The sequence below is a fragment of the Thamnophis elegans genome, chromosome 4 (genome assembly GCF_009769535.1).
Source record: "Thamnophis elegans isolate rThaEle1 chromosome 4, rThaEle1.pri, whole genome shotgun sequence".
In the NCBI taxonomy this organism is placed as follows: Eukaryota; Metazoa; Chordata; class Lepidosauria; order Squamata; family Colubridae; genus Thamnophis; species Thamnophis elegans.
The window spans coordinates 6,596,943-6,622,733 of NC_045544.1; the positions used below are offsets into that span (position 1 = coordinate 6,596,943).

General features: G+C 42.3%; 1 protein-coding gene across 1 annotated transcript in view; it reads left to right on the forward strand.

The window, feature by feature from the left end:
- The window catches only part of PRIM2 (DNA primase subunit 2), a 112,675-nt gene extending 110,893 nt beyond the window's left edge, over nt 1–1,782 (forward strand). Inside the window, exon 14 of the mRNA XM_032216834.1 lies at nt 1,541–1,782. Within this exon, the coding sequence (XP_032072725.1) occupies nt 1,541–1,765 (225 nt within the window). The 3' untranslated portion in view covers nt 1,766–1,782. The remainder of the gene's footprint in view (nt 1–1,540) is intronic.
- Nucleotides 1,783–25,791: the final 24,009 nt, after the last annotated feature.

A 25,791-nucleotide genomic window follows, 5' to 3' on the forward strand; every position in this document is an offset into this window, starting at 1 on the left:
GGTTAAGTTTAGGGTTAGGTTAAGGGTTAGGGTTAGGTTTAGAGCGTTAGCGTTAGGTTTAGCGTTAGGTTAAGGGTTAGCGTTAGGCTTAGCGTTATGTTAATGGTTAGGTTTAGGGTTAGATTTAGGGTTAGGTTAAGGGTTAGGTTTGGGGGGGTTAGGGTAAGGTTTTAGCTTTATTTTTACATTTTTCGATCACAGCGCGATGTTTTCGTCGCGCTGTGATGATGTCAAATGCGCGCTTTCATCGAGCGCGATTTTGTCCTCCGCGATTTTGTGGTGGAACCCCTCATTTCACCCACCTCGGAAGGATGGAAGGCTGAGTCGACCTTGAGCCGGTGAGATTTGAACCGCCGAACTGCAGATCACAGTCAGCTGAAGTGGCCTCCAGTACTGCACGCTAACCACTGCGCCACCTCGGCTTTGCAGTGCAGCCCAGCCCATATTTTTGTCTGCCATTTTAATTTTTAGTTTTCCTCCGATTTGCAGTAAAACACGGGTAATCCTGTCTGAAAATATGCTTTGACTCTTAAGTAGTGTCTCTCAAATAGTGACTCTTTAAGAAATAACTATTTCGAGGAGGCCAAGAAAACAATCGTTTATGAACGCAGTCAGATTTTCTCTCTTTTTGCCTGATACGTACCCCAATACTGCTTTGGAAAAATCCTAAAACTGCAGATTGGTCTACTACTACATTCATACCACTGATAGAAAGACCTGGTTGAATCCAATTATAGTATTTAGCCAAACTACCCTTTGAAATGGAACTGTTGCAACATTTCAACAATGTTGTAAAGTCAGTGCGCATTCTAAAAAAAAACTTACATGCAGTATGATTTTTCAGGAATAGAAAGTTCCTGAAAATAGCAATAGCAGTTAGACTGCAAGAAATGTAGTGAATGATAAGGCAGATAAGAGTTTGTTAGTTAGCCGGTGAAGACAGCTGTTGATGCCTTTGAGCAGGTTGTGGTAATGGAATATCGCAAGCTGTCTAGTAAAAGACAATTTGGTTCAGGTAGCATCTAGCTTTGGCTAAATTGCAGAATAGCAATAGCAATAGCAATAGCAGTTAGACTTATATACCGCTTCATAGGGCTTTCAGCCCTCTCTAAGCGGTTTACAGAGTCAGCATATCGGCCCCACAGTCTGGGTCCTCATTTCACCCACCTCGGAAGGATGGAAGGCTGAGTCAACCTTGAGCTGGTGAGATTTGAACCGCCGAACTGCAGATAACAGTCAGCTGAAGTTGGCTGCAGTACAGCACTCTAACCACTGCGCCACCTTGGCAAAATTTACCATTAAAAATAATAGAAGAAGAGATAATTTCACCTAGATTTTCATAGCACCTGTACATAAGTGGGTTTTCAGATTCTAGCTATCTTTTTAAAATATATATATATATTCGTGGGGAGGGAACAGGGGAAAGAGGATGCTGAAAATGACATTCTTTCATTCAAGCTAATTTAATTTTTACCCTAAAACTTTACAGAATATAATAACTGAACATACTCCTCCCCCCCCCTTTTTTTTTCCTATACAGGTCAAAGAAATTGGTTTTTCTCTGAGCCATCCCAATCAGTACTTTATAGAAAGTCAGCAGCTACTTGGCAGCAACAGAGAAATAAAAAAAGATGAAAGGCAGCTTGAAAGCTCCAAGCTGAAACCCAGCGGCCGGACCCCGGCAGATATACCTACGACTTCCTCTTTAAGTACCACAGAAGAAATGGAGCTGGAAGGGCTCGAGGATTATTTTGCTGAAGATTAAACAATTCCATCACTTTTCCCTTTGCTTCCTGTTATCTTCCTATATTGCAAAGCGGTGCTGTGTGAATGACCTATAAAAGACATTGTAAATGTGCGGAGTTGCGTTCTACCCAAGAAAGTGTGGAACAGTCCCACGATAGAAGAAGTTTTGAAAAACAGACATTTTCTTGTGAGCACAAAAATCAGTTGCGAGATTGAGCAATAAAATGGTCTCACTTCTGTTTCCATGGGCAAATGCTAGAATTGTAGGCTTTCCATCATAAAGCGTTGCCTATTTCATTCTCGTTTTAACTCCGAGTCTTTTTCCTTTATAGAAGTGGTTTTGAAATATAGAGAAATGCGGATATATATATAATGCAGTTTAGGTCATTCCTGCAAGATCGATTGTATCATAAACAATTCATGATTACTTTATGAATTCCTCCTAAAATGCAAAATCTCCTTGCCTGTGATTTCAAGCGGCAAAGCTTGTTTCAAAAGGAAACAAGATTTTAAAGGCATGTTATTAAACTTACGTAATAAAGCCTGTACAATTAAAAAGGAGTAGCTTTATACCTACTTCTAAGGTTCCGACCATGATCCCTCTTTGTAAGAAAGTTGTCTCTGTGAAACATGACAAAAAACAGAAAACACCAATGAATTGGGTACAATAGAAGTAGAGCTATGCACTAATATAGATAAGGGTGTTTGGGGAACCTGGTATAATTATGAAAATCAGACATTTTTAAAATGGATTTTGCATCTCTGAAAAAGACTACATGTTTACGATGCAAGTCCCAATTTCAAGATTGATCGGTTTTGGCACTTTACATTAGAGTACCAAATCAAATAAATAAAATTAGTTTTACATAATCAAGAATGAATGAATGAAATCTCATTAAAATTACCTTGAAGGAAAATAGTAAATGCCGCCTAAGGTTCAATCTTGTAACCACTTAAATTGGAGGAAACCCCATTAACTTGATGGATTTTTTTTTATATGATTTTTACAACCCCTGGTAAGCCCCAATTATGGGAGGAAGCCAACTGCTTCCAACATCTGTCCATCGGCTCGTCACAAGAGTCCATCACGACAGAAACCCAATATTTTTACTGTTGCCTTTTTTATATTTGTGTTTTTTTTTAAAAAAATTATTTGTGCACAAATAAAACACACACACACACACACACACATATGCATGCAATAGACTTGTAGCCATTAATGAGATCCTCTAGCTTTTACAGTAATTATATTATCTCAATTGCTGTATAAGTTGTAATCCTATTACTTTCCAGGTAATGCTTCAATGAATTGCCATTAGTGCAGGCTCCTATATGCTGAAATGGTTATGCCCTTGTTACGTATTCAGAAGCTGCGGAAAGCAATATATTTGCTATTCTTCCCAATTCATGGCATTTTAAGAATTTGAAAGCAGTGAATCCTCAATTGAATATGAAGCTATAAAGTTTTGTCTTCCGAATCACTAGCTGTTACACAGGCATGTCTTTCATAATTGTGAGCTTCTATCATTTTTTAGCTTCTCTAAAGAACTCGCTTTTTTTTTTTTTTGGTTTATGGAGTTTAATGGTTCCAGTTATTTAACCGAGCATCAACACTCAACAGGAGTATAAAAGAAAACGATACCACCATCACTATAAATATTCTTTGGGTTTCTAAGTAGAAACCCTGTCTGAACCGGACAGACCAAAATAGTCTCTAGTCCAGTGTTTCTCAACCTTGGAGACTTTAAGTCCTGTGGACTTCAACTCCCAGAATCCCCCAGCCAGCATAGCTGGCTGGGGAATTCTGGGAGTTGAAGTCCCCAGGACTTAAAGTCACCAAGGTTGAGAAACACTGCTCTAATCGGTGGGTTTTGCCAATCCCATCTATAGATTTTTCTGGACATGGTGTCACCTTCCGTGACGAATGCATGCTGTCTCTTTTGGGCCATGCTTCCTATGTATTCCATCCAGTGGTGAGATTCAAATAATTTAACAATTGTTTCTGCCCTAATGACCAGCTGGGTAGGCGTGGCTCAATGGTCATGTGACTGGGTAGGCGTGGTCAACTCAATATCAGTCAGGTTGATGGGCGCTTTGCCTTAGCTGTTACAATGGAATAAGGGTTAACCGGAGAGGCAGTTTTTGTAAGCAGGGCAATCAAAATTAGGCTAGAAAAAAACAGAATATTTCCTTCCTGCCTTCCTTACAGGATTAGCCCTGTAAAGTGGAGAAAAACAAAAGGAGATTTCTTGCAACAACCGGTTCTCCGAACTGCTTAGAAAGTTAACAACCGGTTCTCCCGAATAGTTGCGAACCGGCTGAATCTCACCACTGCTCCCATCCCTACAAGATTTAGTTTGGAGATCTAAGCTTAACTTAGGGAATCTTGCTTGGTGATGTGTTGAGCTTCTTACAGCTTCTCAAAACGTAATATTATTTAAAAGAGAGAAAAAAGGAAAACTATTAGATTAAGTTAAACTGGATCTTATACCTTCTGGTATTATTTTTTATTTATTTATTGGTATCCCGCCTTTATTATTTTTATCAAATAATGATGAAAGCGGTGAACATGTCCAACATTCCTTCCACCTGGCATACCTGGCCCCCAGAGCCTTTCATGCTTAAACCGGGACCCAGATCTCACCACCTCCCACTTTGAGCAGCTATATCCAGATGCAGATTAAATTGGGAGAGATTTAAACTGATATAAAGCAATATAAAACGTTCCTTTGCAGCACTGAAAACCTTCATTGTAAGGAACCTTTTCTAAGCAGGGGCCATATACTTTTCCTTTGGAAACTGGAGTGGCTTCCAAAAATTCAGATAATAGGGCAGCACTTATAAAAAATTGCAGCGAAAACCGCAGCACTGAGTTTTCTAGGACTAATAAAAAGCATGAAGTGTCCATTATTAGTGGGAGGAATCGTGCTGGTTAAATAGAAAGGTTGTGCTTTTGTAGTTGCGTATTGAAAGAGCAAGGGGGTTGTGTTAAAGAGGGTGGCTGTTGTCATCTGCTCTTGCTTGCTTCACTGCAAATTTCTCTATCAACATTTTCATCTTAAATACAGGTGATAGGTAATTTTTCAGGGAGAGGAGATACTGTTTACTCAAAACGCAACTGCCTTGGTGGTCCGTGAGGTCCCCCTTTTTTGTTACAGATGCATTTCTTATTCTTTCAACTGCTCAAAAGAATTATATAAGAGGAAAAAGCATTTTGAATGAAGTTGCTTCTGAGCGGTCTCATCCGTTGTTAATTCACAATTTCTCCATGGCTTCATAATTCCAGGAGATTAAATGATAGAAGAATAGCAATAGCAATAGCAGTTAGACTTATATACCGCTTCATAGGGCTTTCAGCCCTCTCTAAGCGGTTTACAGAGAGTCAGCATATCGCCCCCACAGTCTGGGTCCTCATTTCACCCACCTCGGAAGGATGGAAGGCTGAGTCAACCTTTGAGCCGGTGAGATTAGAACCGTTGAACTGCAGATAACAGTCAGCTGACGTGGCCTGCAGTACTGCACCCTAACCACTGCGCCACCTCAGCTCTTTTTAAGAAACAACCAGAGCAATTCTGGGCGGGGGGGGGGGAGAATGCAAATACAGCCTTGGTTCACACCCTACCACCGTGTCTTATCTGCCCTTATTGTGTTGATGGAATTATCCAACCAATTTTGTTGTATTTAAGTAGAACGACAATAAGGATGATCCTTATTAAGAGTACTCCTCTTGCAGAATAATACCTTTGGGCCAATTGGAGCTTTTGAGATGGGCATCCATGGACAAAATTGCCTCCTTCAAACCAGAAGCCATCTGGCTGGAGATAAGATCTAAAGGAGGTGATGACCTGCAAAATCACATGGGACCCGTGTGACATATGGACTCCAAGGAAGAAGACCGAGTGGGAGTTGTGGTAGGCTTCACCACGCATGGCAAGGTTCTTGCTTCTCCTGGTTGATTTATGCTTCCTGGGAAGGGCTGCAGGGCTCGTGAAGTATTAATGCTTTTTTGAATGACGGGATAATGTGCCTTAAGACTGTTCCTCAGTTTAGCCGTTAAAAAAAAATGTACCCCATTTCTAATCCTTTCGTGGGAGGTGTGCTGTAGAGATGGTGTAGGATAGCAGCATTTATGTACTGGTTTCAGGTTTCAGGTTTCGTTTTATTTATATGCCGCCCTATTCCCAACGGGACTCAGGGCAGCTCACAAACCCAAGAGGGGAAGGGAAACACAAGAACTACAAATACAAGCCTTTAACCAACAGACACACAATCGAGAGGGGAAGGGAACTCATCAACCCCAGGCCTGCCGACACAGCCAGGTTTTGACGGCTTTTCGGAAGGCCTGGAGAGAGGTGAGGGTCCGAATCTCTGCGGGGAGTTCGTTCCAAAGGGCCGGAGCTGCCACAGAGAAGGCCCTCCCCCGGGTAGTAGCCAGATGGCATTGGCTGGTAGACGGAACCCGGAGGAGGCCAACCCTGTGTGATCTAATGGGTCTTTGGGAGGTAATTGGCAGCAGGCGGTCTCTCAAGTACTGTACTGTACTGTAGATTAAGTAGATTATTCAGATTCTTTTTGGTTTGCATTTAGGCCTGGGCATGAAACAGAATTCTCTTGTGGATGTCCTGTGATGCATGGGAGGGATTCTGGTCCTTCTAGGACTTCTGAATCTCTCGGCAGCATTCACTTTCTTTGACTAAGGTAATCTGGACTACCTATAAAGATTAGAGTCATATGCTGTTGTGCAGCATATTTTCAAATTTTCCTGAGTTGTCAATTCCAGTTGCTGGTTTAAGAGAAGAGGCTGAGCCCTTGCAGGAGAACAGGAAACCCTGGGATCCATCATAAGGCTTGCATTCTTCCTTATTTTTAAGTAAAAATACCCGCCACCGTGATCCTGGGGTATTTTGCTTGCACGCGCAAGAAAGAGATGAAAGAGAAAAGGGGAGAAAGAGAGGGAGATAGAAATGAAAGAGAGCTGGAAGGAGAGAATGGGAGAGAGGGAAAAGGGAGTGAAACAAATTAGAGAAGGGAGAGAGAGAGAGATAAATGAAAGAGCTGGAAGGAGAGAATGGGAGAGAGGGAAAAGAGAGGGAAACATTAGAGAGAGAAGGGGGAGAGAGAAATGAGAGAGATCTGGAAGGAGAGAATGGGAGAGAGGGAAAAGAGGGGAACAAATTAGAGAGAGAAGGGAGAGAGAGAGAAATGAAAGAGCTGGAAGGAGAATGGGAGAGAGGGAAAAGAGGGAAACATTAGAGAGAGAAGGGGGAAAGAGAAATGAAAGAGATCTGGAAGGAGAGAATGGGAGAGAGGGAAAAGAGGGGAACAAATTAGAGAGAAGGGGGGAGAGAGAAATGAAAGAGAGCTGGAAGGAGAGAATGGGAGAGAAGGAAAAGAGTGAAACAAATTAGAGAGAGAGAAGGGGGAGAGAGAAATGAAAGAGAGCTGGAAGGAGAGAATGAGAGAGAGAGAGAGAGAGAGAAAAGAGAGGGAAACAAATCAGCGCTAAAAGCTACCCCATCCTCTCTTCCTCTCCACAACCTTCCACCGAAAGCTTTTTCCCAAATAATACCAGCAGCCATTTCATCTCCACCAAAGTAGATACATATACACACACGTGCGCGCCACAAACACACACATGCACGCACGCACACCAAACAAAAAAATTAAATTAAATTAAAAATGGCAGAAATGGAGAAAGAAGTGAGACCTCCAGAAAATAAAAGAAGCAGGAAGCTGGCTCATCCTGTAAAAGGGGAAATCAATGAAGAGATGAAGGTACATCTCTGCGCTCCCCCTTTATTGAGAGCTGAGGTGGCGCAGTGGTTAAATGCAGCACTGCAGGCTACTTCAGCTGACTGCAGTTCTGTGGTTCGGCTGTTCAAATCTCACCGGCTCAGGGTTGACTCAGCCTTCCATCCTTCCGAGGTGGGTGAAATGAGGACCCGGATTGTTGTTGGGGGCAATATGCTGACTCTGTAAACCGCTTAGAGAGGGCTGAAAGCCCTATGAAGCGGTATATAAGTCTAACTGCTATTGCTATCTACCTATTATCTATCTATCTATTATCTATCTATCTATCTATCTATCTATCTATCTATCTATCTATCTATCTATCTATCTATCTATATTATCTATCATCTATTATCTGTCTATCTATCTATCTATCTATCTATCTATCTATCTATCTATCTATCTATCTATCTATCTATCTATCTAAATATCTATCTATCTGACTCAGCCTTCCATCCTTCCGAGGTGGGTGAAATGAGGACCCAGACTGTGGGGGCCATATGCTGACTCTGTAAACCGCTTAGAAAGGGCTGAAAGCCCTATGAAGCGGTATATAAGTCTAACTGCTATTGCTATCGCAAGCGAGAAGGGAAGAAAAAGGGAAGAATTGAGTCACAGGAAGAACAAGCGCCCTCTACTATGAGGCAGGAGAACTGTGTGCCTCACTTACCTCGGGATTTTTTAGGCTTTTAACCCTCGCTTAACTCTGCTCGAGCGATCATAAAACGCCTAAAAAGTCAGACTAGATGAGGCATGTAGTTCTCTTGCCTCATAGTAGAGGGTGCTTTTTTAGAGGCTTTTTAAAACAGTTAGGCAGTCATTCACGGTGAGTCAGCAGCTAGCTAGCCTCACCTCAGCATTCGCCTTTTCCCTTTTACATTTTTTTTCTTTTCATGATGAGAGCGGTGACGCTGTGTCTCACCTGACTGCACGTCACTGAATTCATTTTTTTATTATGGTATATAAACATGCTTCTTCTATAAATGAATCCTGCTGAATTATTTACTTGTGTGCTAGTTGGTCGCTGCAAACTAACAAACCCCTCATACTTAAAAGGAGCCGAGATGGCACAGTGGTTAGAGTGCTGTACTGCAGCCACTTCAGCTGACTGTTATCTGCAGTTTGGCGGTTCAAATCTCACCGGCTCAGGGTTGACTCAGCCTTCCATCCTTCCGAGGTGGGTAAAAATGAGGACCCGGATTGTTGTTGGGGGCGATATGCTGACTCTGTAAACCGCTTAGAGAGGGCTGAAAGCCCTATGAAGCGGTATATAAGTCTAACTGCTATTGCTATTGCTATACTTAGACTAGGGAAATTTATTATACATAGGGATGTCCTTGAAGATTATTAGGTGGTTACAGAGGGAACCAAATGCAGCTGTACTTGACAGCTGAAACATTAAATTAAATCTTACAGATTTAACGTAGAAAAACAACAGTGCTGTAAAAGAACATATTCTTTGATATCTTATTCCTTGTGTGTCCAATCACATTTGGTCAATAAAGTCATTATTCTATTCTATTCCATTCTTGCATGAACTCTGATTGTATTATATGCATAGCAACACCTGATGTCCACGTTAATTTTGTTTCATTTGTCTAGATTAGAGCATAATTCTGCCATTTCAGTTTCTCACAGAAACCCTTTTCTTGCAACACAAAATTCATGTTGCATTTGTTCCTGCCAAACCTCAGTGCCCCATTAAAGTCCAATTCTCCAAAACAATGCGTATTATTTCTGCTTCTCTCCACCTATTCCTTCCCGAGTGAAACAAAAAAGCCTTCCTTTTAAAGAATTGGTTTTTTTTTAAAGGTTCCTTGATGGCTGACCATTTCTTAGAAAGGCTTGTTGCTTGACTTACTGAACGTGAAATGGAAAGAGGTGGAATGATAAAAGTTGTCATATTTTCAGCTTTGCTGTTGGCAAATTGCCTCTGTTTAGAAAAACCTTTTGGCATTGGCTGTGCCTCTCGTCAGCACCTCAATAGGAAAGCTGTTGCAAATGGAATCAGCGTAACCTTTTATTGGGGGCTCTGAATATTTCATGCCTGTGCACTGTTACCTCGTGACCCGTCAAAACCGCGCTCGACTAAACCGCGCTCGACTAAACCGCGCTCGACTAAACCGCGCTCGACTAAACCGCGTCGCTGACGTCATCAACAGGGCGACAACAGCCAGCGCGGAGAAAGAAGGGCGCTTTAAATAGCGCTTTGAAAGCAAGCCGATTCAACTTAAGGTAAGGGTTAGGTTTAGGGTTAGGTTTAGGGTTAGCTTTAGGGTTAGGTTAAGGGTTAGGGTTAGGTTTAGGGTTAGGTTAAGGGTTAGGTTTAGGGTTAGGTTTAGGATTAGGTTTAGGGGGGTTAGGTTTAGGGGTTAATTTTAGGTTTAGGGTTTACAACGTGCTTCTGTCTCCGCGCTGTTGTCGCCCTTTTGATGACGTCAGCGACGCGGTTTAGTCGGGCGCGGTTCAGTCGAGTGCGGTTTTGTCAGTGAACCCTGTTACCTGAAGGTGACACCCTAGAACAGGACAGCCCAGGATCTATTGCTCTCAAGAGCAGACAAAGTTTGACACATCTTTCTTCCAACAATTATAGAGCAGTTGGTGAGTAATGCTAGGCTGCTTCGGAACAAATTTGGAACAAAGAAACAATGTTTGTGTGCCCCACTTCTACCCCAAGGTAAAATAGCGCGTGGAATAAATTCCTAGCTGCTATGGCACCATATTAAAAAAAAAGATGGTCAGGACATTAATAGTCATGTTTGCTATTTTCATTGATTCAACATTTTGAAAATGCCAATCATTTCAAAACAAGAATCGATCTATCCATTACAGATGCCGTTTCTGCCCTTTAAGCAAGTGCCTGTCCACCTACCTTTCATGTAAAAACCTTTTTTTTTAAAAAAAGGAAAGTTAAATTTTACAGACAACGTAGAAAAACAGCCATGCTGTAAAAGAACAACCTGAAGTGTAAAGGGAGAAAGCAAGTGGATCGAACGGTTAAGTCGGGAAAAAAATATTCTTTTTGCAATGGGACCTGAACGAGCTTTCCTTGCGTGCGTTCCACTAAATTTGGTGTTACCACCTGTTCCCTCTCGTGACCCGACAAATGCGCGCACGACAAAAGCGCGCCGACAAAACCGCGGTGAGAAAACCGCGACGTCATAAATGTGCCCACAACAACGCACCGACAAAACCACAAAAGCGCGATTTAAGTTAACGTAAGGGTTAGGGTTAGGGTTAGGGTTAGGTTTAGGTTTAGGATTAGGGTTAGGGTTATTAGGTTGTTATTACTTGTTTGTTGAAGGCACACTTTTGTCAGCGCGCTGTTGTCAGTGCGCTTCTGCGCTCATTCATCAGCGCGATTTCAAACTCGTGGTTTTCTCACCGCAGTTTCGACGGTCGCGCTTTTGTCGAGCGCGCATTTGTCGGTGAACCGTTCCCTCTATCTGATACTGAGAACACTGTTGGGATTTATAGCAGAGATATTTAAAAAACTGTAAATATAGAATTAAAAAGCACAGGTAGTCTGACTCACAACGATTTGTTTTAGTGATCATAATGACTTTTGACCAATTTTCATACTTCACAACAGTGGTGGGATTTAAATAATTTAACAACCGGTCCTCTGCCCTAATGACCAGCTGGGTAGGCGTGGCTTGGTGGTCTTGTGGCTGGGTGGGTGTGGCCAACTCAATGTCACTCAGGTCAATGGGTGCTTCGCCTTAGTTGTTACAATGTAATAAGGGTTAACCGGAGAGGCAGTTTCTGTGAGCAGGGCAATAAAGATTAGGCTAGAAACAACACCAGAATGTTTCCTTCCTGCCTTCCTTACAGGATTAGCCCTGTAAAGTGGGGAAAAAACAAAATGAGATTTCTTCCAACAACCTGTTCTCTGAACTGCCTGGAAAGTTACCAACCGGTTCTCCCGAATAGGTGCGAACTGGCTGAATCCCACCACTGCTTCACAACTACAGCAGCATCCCCGTGGTCACATGATCAAAATTCGGCTACTTAGCAACTGGCATGCATTTATGACAGTTGAACTGTCCCGGGGTCATGTGATCACCATTTGTAACCTTCCCAGCCAGCTTCCGACCAGCAAAGTCAATGAGGGAAGCAATATTTTCTTCATGACTTGAATGATTCACTTTAACTGCAATGAATCCACTTCAAAGCTGTTGCAAGAAAGATTGTAAAGTGGGGCAGAACTCACTTAGTGACCGACTTGCTCAGCATTGGAAATTTTGGGCTCAATTGTGGTCATAAGTCGAGAACTATACTAAAATTTCATTTTAATTCTCACTCAAACAGGCAGAGTGAAGTGACTATCATATATAATCTCTTATCATAGGGTTGAGTTCAACTCCTAGTGACTTCACGGGTATGTTCATGAATTTATCCTGGCAACCGTATGTAAGTATTATATCTCTATCTTGTTCTAGAGCAGGGGTGTCAAACTCAAAGCCCATGGGCCGGGTCTGGCCCACGGGTGTTTAAATCTGTCCCAAGGGGCCGGCCTGGAAATATCAAAGGACCAGCCCACAGTGCCTCTGGTGGGTAAAGCGGGCTGGGTACAGCCTCCCCCCTCGTTTTCACCCTCCATGGCCTACTGCAACACTCCGCCAGCCGAAAACAACCCCCCACCAAGTTTCAGGTTTCATTTTATTTATATGCCACCCTATTCCCAGTGGGACTCAGGGTGGCTCACAAACCCAAGAGAGGAAGGGAAACACAAGAACTACAAATACAGCATTTAAAATAACCAACAGACACACAATCGAGAGGGGAAGGGAACTCATTGACCCCAGGCCTGCCGACACAGCCAGGTTTTAACGGCTTTTCGGAAGGCCTGGAGAGAGGTGAGGGTCCGAATCTCGGCGGGGAGTTCGTTCCAAAGGGCCGGTGCTGCCACAGAGAAGGCCCTCCCCCGGGTAGTAGCCAGATGGCATTGGCTGGTAGACGGAACCCGGAGGAGGCCTAATCTGTGGGATCTGATGGGTCTATGGGAAGCAATTGGCAGGAGGCGGTCTCTCAAGTACCCAGGTCCAATACCATGAAGGGCTTTATAAGTGATGACTAGCACCTTGAAGCGTATCCGGAGACCAATCGGTAACCAGTGCAGCTTGCGGAGGATAGGTGTAACGTGGGTGTACCGAGGTGCACCCACAATCGCTTGCGCGGCTGCATTCTGGCCGAGTTGAAGTCTCTGAATGCTCTTCAAGGGCTGCCCCATGTAGAGCGCATTGCAGCATCCAGCCAGCGGAGGAGAACTACAATGCTGATCTGGCCCTCAAAGAAATCCTGTTTGACACCCCTGTTCTAGAGCATCTTTTCAATTTCCAAGATCAGTCTTCAACCCCGGCCGTCCCCATCCAAGTTATAATCAGTTCTGATCCCGCTTCACTTTTCAAGATCACCCAAGGTCAACCTGGTGACGCTATGTAGCTGGTTAGTTCCTGCATGAATAATACTTTTGGTGGCTCACAAAATATCATACTATTTTTTTTAATAATGTATTTTTATTCAGGTAAGTATCGCCATACTTCTAGGACTTACATACTTTTGTTCCCTGTACACCTAAGATCCAATTTAGAATTAGAGAATTTTGAAGCCAGGAGTTTTGTTTCTAATCCCAAAAGTAATTAATGGTTCTTGTACCTTTTTCATTTCAGGACCGTAATTTGGAGACAGAATCATATTACAGTTCCTGTTTTTAGACAATTTACTAGTGGATCGGTATATAAGTCTACTGCTATATCTCAGTAGACTTTCTGCCTGCTGCTGTTATAGCTGTAAACAAAGCACTGTAATATCTACATTTATACATCGGACTGCAATTCTTATACTACATTATTAAGTTTTATTATGCAATGAGCACAGGAACCTTTTCCACTGCCTTTCCTTAGCAGGCTTTTGCAGCTTAGCTACCTATCAGGAGTCTGCAAATCACAGGAAATTTGAATCAATTTTGCCAGCTGAGCCTGGCGAGAATTATAATTTAGCAGGATACAGGGAGGCATAGATTACCTTCCCTTCTCCTAGAATTTTAATATAGAAATGTAACTCTATTTAGAGTCCTAGAAAATTACTGTGTCGAGGGGGGAAAAAACCCCCACTAGAAAAGCAGGGGTTTATATTTAATTTAATTGTTAAAATTAAATTTATTTTTTAAAACACTAGCTCCGTGATGGCGAACCTATGGCCTGTGTGCCAGAGGTAGGCACGCGAGCTGTGACCCAGTTCAGCTCTGCCGCACATGTGCGTGCCCTCCTGCTGGCCAGCTGGTCTTTGTGAATCTCTGCTGTGTATGCACAGGGGGAGGGCACGTGCATAGGGTACGTGTGGAGTATGTGTATGGGGGTCACCTGTGCATTGGGGGGGCGCACACAGTCATGTGTGGGGGAGGGACGCATGCGCAGGGGCCGCACGTGCATTGCATTTGGGGGGGGATCGGGTGTGCACAAGTGCATTTTGGGCACTCGGTCCAGAAAAGGTTAGCCATCACTGCACTAGCTGATTTAAAAATAATCCATGTTATTCTTTCTTTCTTTCTTTTTTCTTTCTTTCTTTCTTTCTTTCTTTCTTTCTTTCTTTCTTTCTTTCTTTACTTTTTTTGCAATCTGTTTTTTTATTTTTAAACATAAAAAACCCAATATATATATATATAAGGATCTCACCCATTACATACAGCATGTCGTTTGGTTACAAGTGTTTTTGCATCCATATTCTCAGTTACATTTGCAATCAGAACTTTTTCATCTAATATAACTAAATACCTCGCTTTCATTGTACAACGTATATTCAATTACAATTAATATTTTTTTCAATAAACCTAGTTCCCTTACATTCTTGATTGTCTGTTTAATAACAACATACCTTTATATAATCACATATCCCGACATGAAAGAGATTTACCAACCATTTATGTTTGTATATCACTGTTTTTCAATTATGTATAATCCCACCAATCAACTATCAAGTATGCTTATGTTCATTATTGTCCTTGTACATCATACATTCAAACAAAGATGTTATTCCTTCATTTTTCAACAAGGTATTCTAAATAGTCACTTATTTATTTATTTATTTATTTGTTTATTTATTTACTTACTTACTTACTTACTTACTTACTTACTTACTTACTTACTTACTTACTTACTTACTTATAATGTGCTTTGGGACAAATGTTGCCTTTAAAACCAGCTTGCTTCAGTTAAAGAAAAAAAAGGCATCAGGCTTATAGACTGATACACAAGGTAAGACACATCAGAGGAAGGGAATTGAAGATCAAAAGGACAATGAAAAAAATTTGTTTTCAAAACTAGAACAGAGCGGTGAGCCATAAACTACCTTGAAAAGAACAGCAGCGAGAACTTAGACTGATTTTTTCCTACTTGAGTAGCTATTCTTCCTACTTGAGTAGTAAGTCAAGAGACTTTGGTCTCAGGACCGTTGAATGAAGCCAGAGTGTCTCCCAGGACAATTTTCAAGCCTGATGTTCTATTTGGCGAGGAGAAACAAGGTTTTAATGTTTTAATGAGCTAATTCAACTGCTGTACCCAAAGCCAATACAGACCACCAAAACAGAGGAATGGCTTTTCCAGCTTCTTTTATTAAGTACTCCAGCAAAAGGGTCTTAGCAGCAAAAGAACCAAGACCTCGAACAACACACACAAGCACAAATTGTATACAGTTATGATTAAGGAAGTTAACACCCTAACAATCATACGTTGGATTCTTTGACACATGTTGCTTTTGACTGGATGTTTCCACTTTACCCTCCTTCATGTACATCACATGTTTATGTTAATAAGCTTTCTTATCAAAAGAGGTGTGTCTTGTACTATTATAATAAGTTAGAGGTTACCAAAGTTTATGTGTCTACATGCCTTAGTGTTGTGGCCCAGCAGGAGCCGTTGGAGCTGCCACCAGACTCCGACAGCGAGGGGCCCTATGAGTCGGCCCTAGAGGATGTGGAGGACCCTGGACAGGGTTCCGACTCCGAGCAGGGCACAGGAGGCTGGTTGGCCACCAGGTGGCGCCTGAGTCTTGGACCAGTGGGGAGGAGACAAGGGAGAGTGATCCAGAAACCAACAGTGAGTTGTTCCTGGATGAACACCATTGGTCAGGAGCAATTACTCAATTACAGGAGGTAATTGTGCTCAGCTGGTGGTCATTAGGCTCCTCTCCAGACTATAAAAAAGACTGCTGGTGACACGCCCCTCTGCAGAAGTCAACACTTTGACTAAAGAGAACATAACTAACCTGGCAGGCTGGATTGCTGCCAAGGTTTGTCTGAATTGCTGCCACGGTTTGTCGGACTTGCTGCCCAGTTCCTTATCTGTTTGTTTGCTTGGCTTTCAGCCACCGAGATTCTGGTCTTGCTATTAAAGGACATTCTAATTAAGCTTGTCTCGGCTTTCGTTACTGGACGGAAGAGGGGGGGTCAGAACACTTAGCTAGCATCCTTCTAGCACAGGGGTGTCAAACTCCTGGCCCGCAGGCCAGATACATCACTTGCTGGTCACGCCCATGCCTGGTTTACCAAAGGGGGAAAAAGTCACGATACGTCACATGACACCACCATGACAATGCGAGTTTGACACCACTGTTCTAGCATGTCCTTCTGACTTGTAACTTTCTTGTTGCTAAGCAGTAGTGTCCCACCATTTGTTAATTGATCGCAACTTTCTGGGTCAGCAACTCCTTTAACAAAGTTTCCTAATTCCAATCCAAGTCCTTCACGACCTTCCCCAAGTAATACTCTTCTTCAGAAGTTCTAGAGTAGGATGTATACTTTCTGTTAGATCAGGTGAATGGATGAGGCAGACTCAGGCTTCAGCAACAAACAGCTCTTTATTAAGTGACAACTATGTACAATCCAGCAAAGAATTGAATTGAATTGAATTGAATTTATTGGTCTTGTATGCCGCCCACTCCCGAAGGTCTCCGGGCAGCTTACAATAAACAAAGGAAGGGGATAAATAGACAAATAGACAAACAACAATTTAAAATACACAACATTCATAGTTCCCGCGGGGCTGACAAAGACCTTTTATAGGGAGCTGTAAGACCCTTTGACCAATCAGATTTGAATACTGTTCCCGCCGGAACAGAGGACCTTGGTGGAAGCTACCATACTGATTGGCAGTACGTAACACTTTCCCATTGGCTGAAAGAGCAACTGGAATTTAGGTGAAATGTGGCAGAGTTTAAAGTAGATAAGTAAAAGTTACCATTTGGCATCTAAAAATCGTTCCACGGCTTCTATTTTCATCCCTACTTACTCGGGATTCTGAAGGCCACAGAAAACATGCAGTTGGGCTGTGTGTAGCCTGCAGGCTTCATTTTTAGCATTTCTGTATCACATCTGGAGTGGCAAAGCTAACTTAGGAAATTCACACAATCCCTGTGCAGGAACCAAGATATGCAGTATATTCAGAGATAAGATTGCAGTGATTCCGCCCTCTACATGTATGATTATTCTACACTATCATGCTCATATTTATAAAACTCAGGGCCTCTGTGGAAGGTAAGGATGACTACTGCGTTTGTGGTGCGATCAGAACATTGCGTGTGTTGAAGTTGTTTCAACGCAAACCAAAGATGCCTCTTAAAAAACAAGTTTACATCATATTCTTATGCATGCCAGGGCTGTGTGTGAGGTAATTTAAGGTGGTTCTGACAAGCGTCGTCGGCATCTTCATATCCGGTCACGTGGGCGGCAAGCCACTCCCATCCGGTCACATGGGCGGCAAGCCACTCCCACGAAGGAGGCCACACCCACAGAGTAGGTTCGAACAATTTTTGGAACCCACCACTGATGTGGACCTTCAAATTAGTCGTGGCTCGAGTCCAGGAGGCTGCCTTGCCACGTCCCTGCTGTTTTCTTGCAAGGATTTTAGAAGAGATTTGCCCTTGTATTCATCCTAGGGCTGCAAGTGGATGATTGGCCCAAGATGGGACTAGAACTCACAGCCTCCCTTTTTCTAGCCTGGTGCTTAATCTACTCAAGTGCCTCTCTTGAGGGCTCAGCAATTAGGCTTTTGGTTTAGTGCATTGTCATTAGGGGACTGTAAAACATTAATATAAATTGACTTATTTGGCTGTTTTTTTAAATCTATAATGTGTCAAAAATACAGATAGTTTTGTACACAATGTGTTTAATGTTCCTAAAAATCAAAAAGGAAAACTGAAAATGAAAACAGTTGGTGGCAGTAGGTGGGATATAACTTCCAAGAAATTGTGCTGGTGCATTCATGCTGTGCATCAGAGGTGGGTTCCTGCCAGTTCGCACCTATTCGGTAGAACCGATTCGTCAAATCGACCGAACCGGTTAGAAGAGGTTCCACCAGTGGACCCGGAAAGCAGGCCACCCCTACAGAAGAGGTTCCAAAATTTTTTGAAACGCACCACTGGTCCTTGGATATGATTATTCTACACTATCATGCTCATATTTATAAAACTCAGGGCCTCTGTGAAAGGTAAGGATGACAACTGCGTTTGTGGTGCAATCAGAACATTGCGTGTGTTGAAGTTGTTTTAACGCAAACCAAAGATGCCTTTTGAAAAACAAGTTTACATCCTATTCTTATGCATGCCAGTGCTGTGTGTGAGGTCATTTAAGGTGGTTCTGACAAGTGTCGTCGGCATCTTCATATCCGGTCACATGGGTGGCAAGCCACTCCCACCCGGTCACATGGGCAGCAAGCCACTCCCATCCGGTCACATGGGCGTCAAGCCACTCCCACAAAGGAGGCCACACCCACAGAGTAGGTTCGAACAATTTTTGAAACCCACCACTGCTGTGCATGTTGATGGATGCCGGAGGAAACTTTGAGAGTTTAACATGAGGGTGACTGGGAGCATTGTCAAGCCTCCCTCCTGGAAAGAATTTAAATCAAACCGGTACTTAAGTGGCTCATCTAGATTGGTGTCAGCACTGGGCAAAATTGTGATTTAATTGTTTGATAGATCTCTGTGAACACTCTAAGCCAAAACCAAATAAGCTGCATCCTGGCCTGATGAAAAGTTTGAACTAGTGTCAGTCTAAAACAGGGGTTTTAAACTCACGGTGTCACGTGATCATCATGTGACATATTGGGACTTTCCCCCTCCCTTCACCAAACAGAGCATGGGTGTGGCCATGGCCAGCATGTGACTCATCTGTCCCATGGGCCGGGAGTTTGTCAACCCTGGTCTAGAAGGTTGCTTGAGAAAAAGCCTGCAACCGAAGACGCTTTTACTGATAGAAAAGCTTATTTTAAGCTTTTAAATAAACTCAGGGATAAAACATGCAGCCCACCTATTAGCAGACTTTATAGTTAGTTATAGTTAGACTTATATACCGCTTTATAGGGCTTTCAGCTTTCAGCCCTCTCTAAGTGGTTTACAGAGTCAGCATATTGCCCCCAACAATCCGGGTCCTCATTTCACCCACCTCGGAAGGATGGAAAGTGGAGTCAACCTTGAGCCGGTGAGATTTGAACAGCCGAACTGCTGAACTGCAGTCAGCTGAAGTAGCCTGCAGTGCTGCATTTAACCACTGCGCCACCTCGGCTCTCTATTCAGAGGTGGTTATATGTACAATTGATCTACAGAAATAACCAAGCTTAAAACTTCCATGAAATCAATTATATTTCAAAAAGTTACACAAACCCAACTTTTCTTTAAAAAGTTTTCCTCATCCAACTCATCAAAAATGCTCAATTTTGAAAGGATAGGAAAGCCTCTTCTCCAATTGTTTGCTGAGCCCTTTGTTAATTTAGCATAGAAAATAATAGGATGTTTTTTGGCTCCCCCCCCCCCCGGTCTAGATCCCTTTGCTGGAAAGAGTTTGCACAGTGCGTAATTTGCACTGCATTTATCATCATCTTAAAATGAAGGCTGCAGGCACTTTGATGAATGGAAGAGAGCGGTAGCCAATTTTGCTGTAGTTTTGAAATGAATGGCGTTGTTTGGCTGTCCTCTGTTAAGGTCCTGTTTTGTAGCTTATAAAAGCAATTGCTTTCTGTCTTGACCTGAAATTGTTTACTATATTTCTCCAAGCTCCTACTGTGATACTGGAGACAATCTTGCTTGGGGACTAAATGGGGGAAGATAGGTGGAGGGACACAGCATGCGAAGGAGGAGGGGGCCCTAAGGCTGTCTACTTCAGATGTTGTGTTTGGTCTCCCAATGGCCTCCTGGCCTTCTTACAGAAAACATCCTTTCTGACTCTAGTCCGAGCATAAGACTGTGTTAACATCTCTGTCTCGGTGCATAAGGGAATATTGGAAAAAACTCTTCCCAGCGCTTTGTCTCTTTCAAGTCATTCCCCAGGCAATTTCCTCCCTGAGGAATCAAAGATATTGGGTTCACCGACAAATGCGCACACGACAAAAGCACACCAACAAAACTGCAGTGAGAAAACCGTGACATTGAAATCACGCCGACAACAGCGCGCCGACAACAGCGCGCCGACAACAGCGCGCCGACAACAGCGCGCCGACAAAAGCACGCCATCAACAAACAACACAAAAACAAGGTAATAACCCTAACCCTAACCCTAACCCTAACCCTAACCCTAACCCTAACCCTAACCCTTACCTTAACCCTAATCACGCTTTTGTGGGTGCGCTGTTGTGGGCGTGCTGTTGTGGGCGCAACTTCGATGTCGCGGTTTTCTCGCTGCAGTTTTGTCGGCGCACTTTTGTCGTGCACACATTTGTCGGGTCACAAAGATATTGATGTGTCAGGGTGACTTGTCCTGATGGACATGGGCTACTGTGTGCATCAAAGAATCGGTGGAGGAAGAATCCAGAAAGGAAGACCCAGCCGGAGGCAAACAGAACCAAAGGAGAAATCTGCAGGGTGGACTGGCTGGTGCAAAGCCTCAAACTCTGGAGGGAAGGCAGCAAGGATTGCCTGATAAAAGGGCTAGAATCCAAGAAACCCAGCCCAATAATTATTTTTCCCCACTCCTCATCTCTCCTCCCAGGCTACAAGTGACTTTCACCAGTGAGAATCAATGCATGGCGAAACAGCCAAGAAACTCTAAAAAGCCTCATTTGGAATTGACTATGTAAAATAGTGTATGTATATTTTGTTAAGGCAAGGCTAGTCTATTGGAAATACATACATTCTGACCCCCCCTTTCTCCATCCAGGAACGAAAGCCGAAACCAACGTAAATGAGAATGTTTTTTAATCAGTCCAGACTCTCGTTGGCTGCAAGCCACATAAACAAAGAGATAAGCACTCCGGCAGCAAGTCCTACAAAACATGGCAGCAATGCAAACAAACTCTGGCAGCAATCCAGCCTGCCAAGTTTGTTTCTCGTTAATCGTTAACGTTGACTTCTGCCAAAAGGCCGGGGCAAAAGCAGTCTATTTTATAATCAGGAGAGGATCTTAATAAGCATCAGCTAAGAGCAATCATCTCCTACAATTACGCAGTTGTTCTTACCGCCGAGTAGCCCTTCGATGGCGTGCATCCCAAAACAACTCACAAGTGTTTTCCTGAACACTCCCTCTGATCCAAGGCTCCGCCGCCACCTGGTGGCCAACCAGACTCTCCTCGCCCTGCTCGGAGTCGGCACCCTGTCCAGGGTCCTCCACCTCCTCCAGGGCCGACTCATAAGACCCCTCGCTGTCGGAGTCTGGCGGCAGCTCCAACGGCTCCTGTCGGGCCACAACAATTATCTATCTGAAGGAACCACAGAAAGAAATACCATAATTTAAAGGAGAAAAGTATGTGTGTGTGTGTATAAAGGTTCTGCCTCTTTCTCATCCTCTGATCTTTCTGTCTGTCTGTCTGTCTGTCTCTCTCTCTCTCTTTCACACACACACACACACACACACACACACACACACACACTCGTACACACACACACCTTTTATCCATTAGGAATAAGGTTACCTTTAGGAAGCTACTAGCATGGATGGGAGGTGTCATAAACACGCCATTCACTATTGACCAGTATATGACCTGAAGTCCTTGTGAATTCAATTTGGGAATGAGTATTTGACAGAGAGGGTCTTTCAATTTTGCATGAGAAAGCAGTAAGAAACTTTCTATTCACACATTCTACTAAATACCAAAATTAACAAAACAACAGACACTTTCGAGCCTTTTTTTGGCTGTTAATAAGCAGGGGATGGGAGGAAACTACAATAGAGAATTGCGCCTAGGACTTGTCAATGTAAACATGTATGGTTCTTTGTTTTTCCCCAGTGGGATTTTATAATTGGGAAACAATGCAATTTTAGGATTATATTTTTTTTTTAAAAGAATGTAATTTCAGTATGGACTTATGGAAATTTTTTGACTCATTGAAAAGATATGGACCTGAAAATGGTTGGAAGTGGACTCTTTGGGTATCACTTCTTGGGAGTTTTGTTTGGGACTAATGCTGCTTTACTTTCCTTGTTTTTCTTGTAAAAACTTGTCAGGAATCTGCATTTCCAATAGTAGAGAATATCTATAGCTCAGGATTGAACTGTGTGTGTGTGTGGGGGGGGGTCCTTGGTGATCTCTGAACTTGGTAGTTTGCTTGCAGATAGCTTTATCAACACTGGCTGGGTTGTGAAACATCTCCAAGCAAACCACCAACCTCAGAGTGAACGCTACAGACCTGAATCCTTCATGTTAGCCTTTTATTTTAAAGAACTTGCTCAAAAGGTCCTTCGAGGGTTCCTCCCCCCGAAAGCTTTATTAGCCCTTCTGATTTTGCCTTGCCAATTACAAGTTATTTCATACAGTTTAGACATTTGTAAAGCTCACCCTCTCTCTCTCTCTGGAGTTCTCCAGGAGAAGACGGCGAGGATGGTGATGGGGTTTGCATAAAAGAAGCATATAATTTCTTTTGTAGTTTTAAAGTAGAATAAAATATGGATTAAAAAATATAAGAATGAAGACAAAGAATAACAGCGACAGTTAGAAGTTTGCTTAAAGGAAGTGTCGCCATTCACTAACCACAAGATGTTCTAGCCAGCATCCCTATGTCAAAAGTCCAAACCACAAGGTTCAATTAAAGTTCATTAATGACACGTAATCCATACCTGTAACAAAAGCAGAAGTAAGACCCTCATCTACTTATCAGGCTTTTTCCCAAATTAACCAATAAGAAACGAGTTAAGTATTTCCGTGTTGCAATGCTTTTGAGAATGTATAAGAACGTGTGCTTCGATAATGAAGGTTGTTCAGAACTTGCAATGGTAGTCATTTCGCTAGCTTTCTGAACCTGACTGCCAAATAAACTTTTCCTGTATCCTGAGAAATCTAAAGCCTGTCATTTTCTGCAACTGTTTCATCCCATCATTAGGCCTCAAGCAACTTTAAAGAAGCAAATATTTTGTTTCCAAGCATTATGCTTTGGAATGGTATAGTGTCCTACTTTGCAACGATTTATTTAAAGGACTGTCTATTTGAAACAGTTGATAATACCTGATTGAGTAGGTAGACAAGGTAATTTGCCGCCATCTTCTCTGATACAGTGAAATATATTGGCATTTCTGTACAGATTCATAACTATTTCAAGTCTATACCAATATACGGAAATTATATGCGCATTTTATGCCGATCTATATCCATTTTTTTCTAAATTGGGGTAATGTACTAATGCATTAATGGTCCCTTCCTATGCACATTCATTTACACACACTGGTTTTTTTTTAATCTATGTAAAATATTTTTTCCAGAATCGCCTAACAGTAATAATAACAATAACATTATTCCAGAGTAATAATTTGAAAATTTCCAGTTTCTGACAACTGGAGAAAACAAAGGATTATTTATGATATCATTGCATTATCAATATGCATTCTTTTACATGACGCAGTACTGGAATACACTCTCCAAAAACCCCTGTAGAAATCTTTGGAGTTAAAATTCATTAGTTTGTAGCAGGAAAAAAAACTTCTAAGATCATTGAATAAGATAAGAAGATAGGAGAATAAGCCACTCAGGGTTGCCTGGCAGTGAGTTGTATGGTAAATCAATCAATCAATCAATCAATGAACCAATTTACCTTATGAAAATCTTCCCAAAGACTCATAAGATTCTACAATTCAAAGAATTGGCTGTTCTGTATTCCTATCTGTTGGCAAGATAAATAGGACATCTACCCAAGTGATTTAGTTTTGGGAAAAATCTAATTCCTGGAACCCAATGTGAAAATATATTCTAAACCTCCTGCAGTGTGACATTGATGCATGATAGAAGAAAAATGGATCAGACTAAGTACCAGATGTTATCTTCTTGTTCTAAAAAAAACCACAGTTCTTAATTCTTCCCCAACCTCTAGTAATGCAACAAATTATTAGGAAAAAAACACTGAAGCTTAGTCACAATACTGTAGTATGGACAGATTCAAGAATTCCAATATTTGGGTGTGTGTTCATCAGGGACGTGCAGTCACTAGAGGCAAGGGAGGCGGGGCCTCACCAGTCTCCTCAGGGAAAGGAAAGGATTTAAATAATTTTCTTAAAATAATTAAAGCCAGGGTAGTTGCTACCAGATTTCAAGTCACAGTGGCTTGGTGTCTGCTCTCAGTATTAACTAGGAGGAAGCCAGAGAACTAGGGGCCTCTTTTGCATAAGGAATTTTTCGCCTTATAAGAGTTAAGCAAGGGTTAACAAGTGAAGAATTCCTTATGCAAATGAGGCACGTGTTCTCTCGCCTCCTGTAGAGGGCATTTTTAGAGGCTTTTTAGAGTTCTCTGAGAGCAACTAGCTCAGTCTGACAGAGCTCTGGCTTTTCAAGAGGGGAGGGCAGGGCAGGGCAGGGAGAAGCAGAGTTGAAATCGTCTCTGAAATAGCTGGAAAAAATGCATGTGGGGAGGGGGGATGAATTCAAAAAGTTTGATCGGAAGACAGCAGGGGAATGGGGGGTATGGCAGAGGAGCTGCTTTCAAGACTTTGGAAAATATATCCAATCCAACTTCTGTGTTTGTGTTTGAGAGTGAGTGAATGAGAGAGGGATCGAAGTTCTGTGTGTGTGTGTGTGTCTGTTTGAGAGAGGGGGGAGGGAGGGAGAGAGGGAGGAAAGAGGGGGAGGGAGAAGAAAAAGAATGGGAAAACTTATTTTGCAAGGGGGGAAAATGCTGTCGCTTTAAATCGGAACTGAGCATGCCTGGCTGTGGAATTCTGGGAGTTGAAGTCCACAAGTCTAAAAAGTGCCTCACCAGGTCTAAAGCTGACCGCATGTCACTGGTGTGCATGTATGTGGATATATAGGCAGTTCTCAACTTACCATCGTCCATTTTGTGGTGGTTCAAAGTTACAACAACACTGGATAAAGGATCTTATGACCAATTTTCACACAGCATTGCAACATCCCCCATGGTCACATGAACAGAATTCGGGTGCTTGGTAACTGGCATGTATTTATGACAGTTACACTGCTCTGGGGTCATGTGATCAGCATTTGTAACCTTCCCAGCTGGCTTCCGACAAGCAAAGTCAATGGGGGAAAAGAGATTTGCTTAACAACAAGCATAATTCACTTAACAACTGTAGTGATTTACTTAACAACTGGCAAAATCTTATAAAATAAGGTGCAACTCTCTTAACAACTGCTTCACTTCACAGTGTAAATTTTGGGGCTCGGTTGTGACCTGTACATATTTTTAAAGACAGGAAGGAAGAATATATCATATCAACTGTAGGGAAGTCCTTGACTTCTGATGGTTTGAAATGAAGTTCTTTCACGTTTTCCAAATGATTCCAGTTTGACATCCGCCTTTGAAAGTGGAAGATAAGATAGATCAGCTCCACTTTAAATGCTTTTTCTAGGCCAATGTGTAATTTAAGGGGCCGCGGGGAGCTAATAGCTTTACCGAATGGCCTACTTTTGAAACAGGCAAGCCATTCTATTCCTTATGTTAAAATTACAGTATTTTATAAGACAAAATAAAACGGAATTTCTTCACTACCGTGTTTATTTATTGAAGCTCTGAAACCTTCAAACCAAGTGAAATGTGAGATCTAATATTTGCAAATTGCTTCAAAATGAAAATGAGGCAATCGACCTCTGATCCCTGGAACATTTCTGTATTACTATTATTATGTCCAACTGGGTGCTGTTTGGAAAAATTGGGTAGTAGGAGGTGGGCATTCAAGGTTTTTATATGCAGGGAAGGTATGAGAAAAAGATTTCCTTTTCTCTTTGTGTTTTTCTGCTCACTAATACTTCGTGATACACTATATTGCCAAAAGTATTCGCTCACCTGCCTTTCCTCGCATATTGATTGATTGATTTATTTATTACATTTATA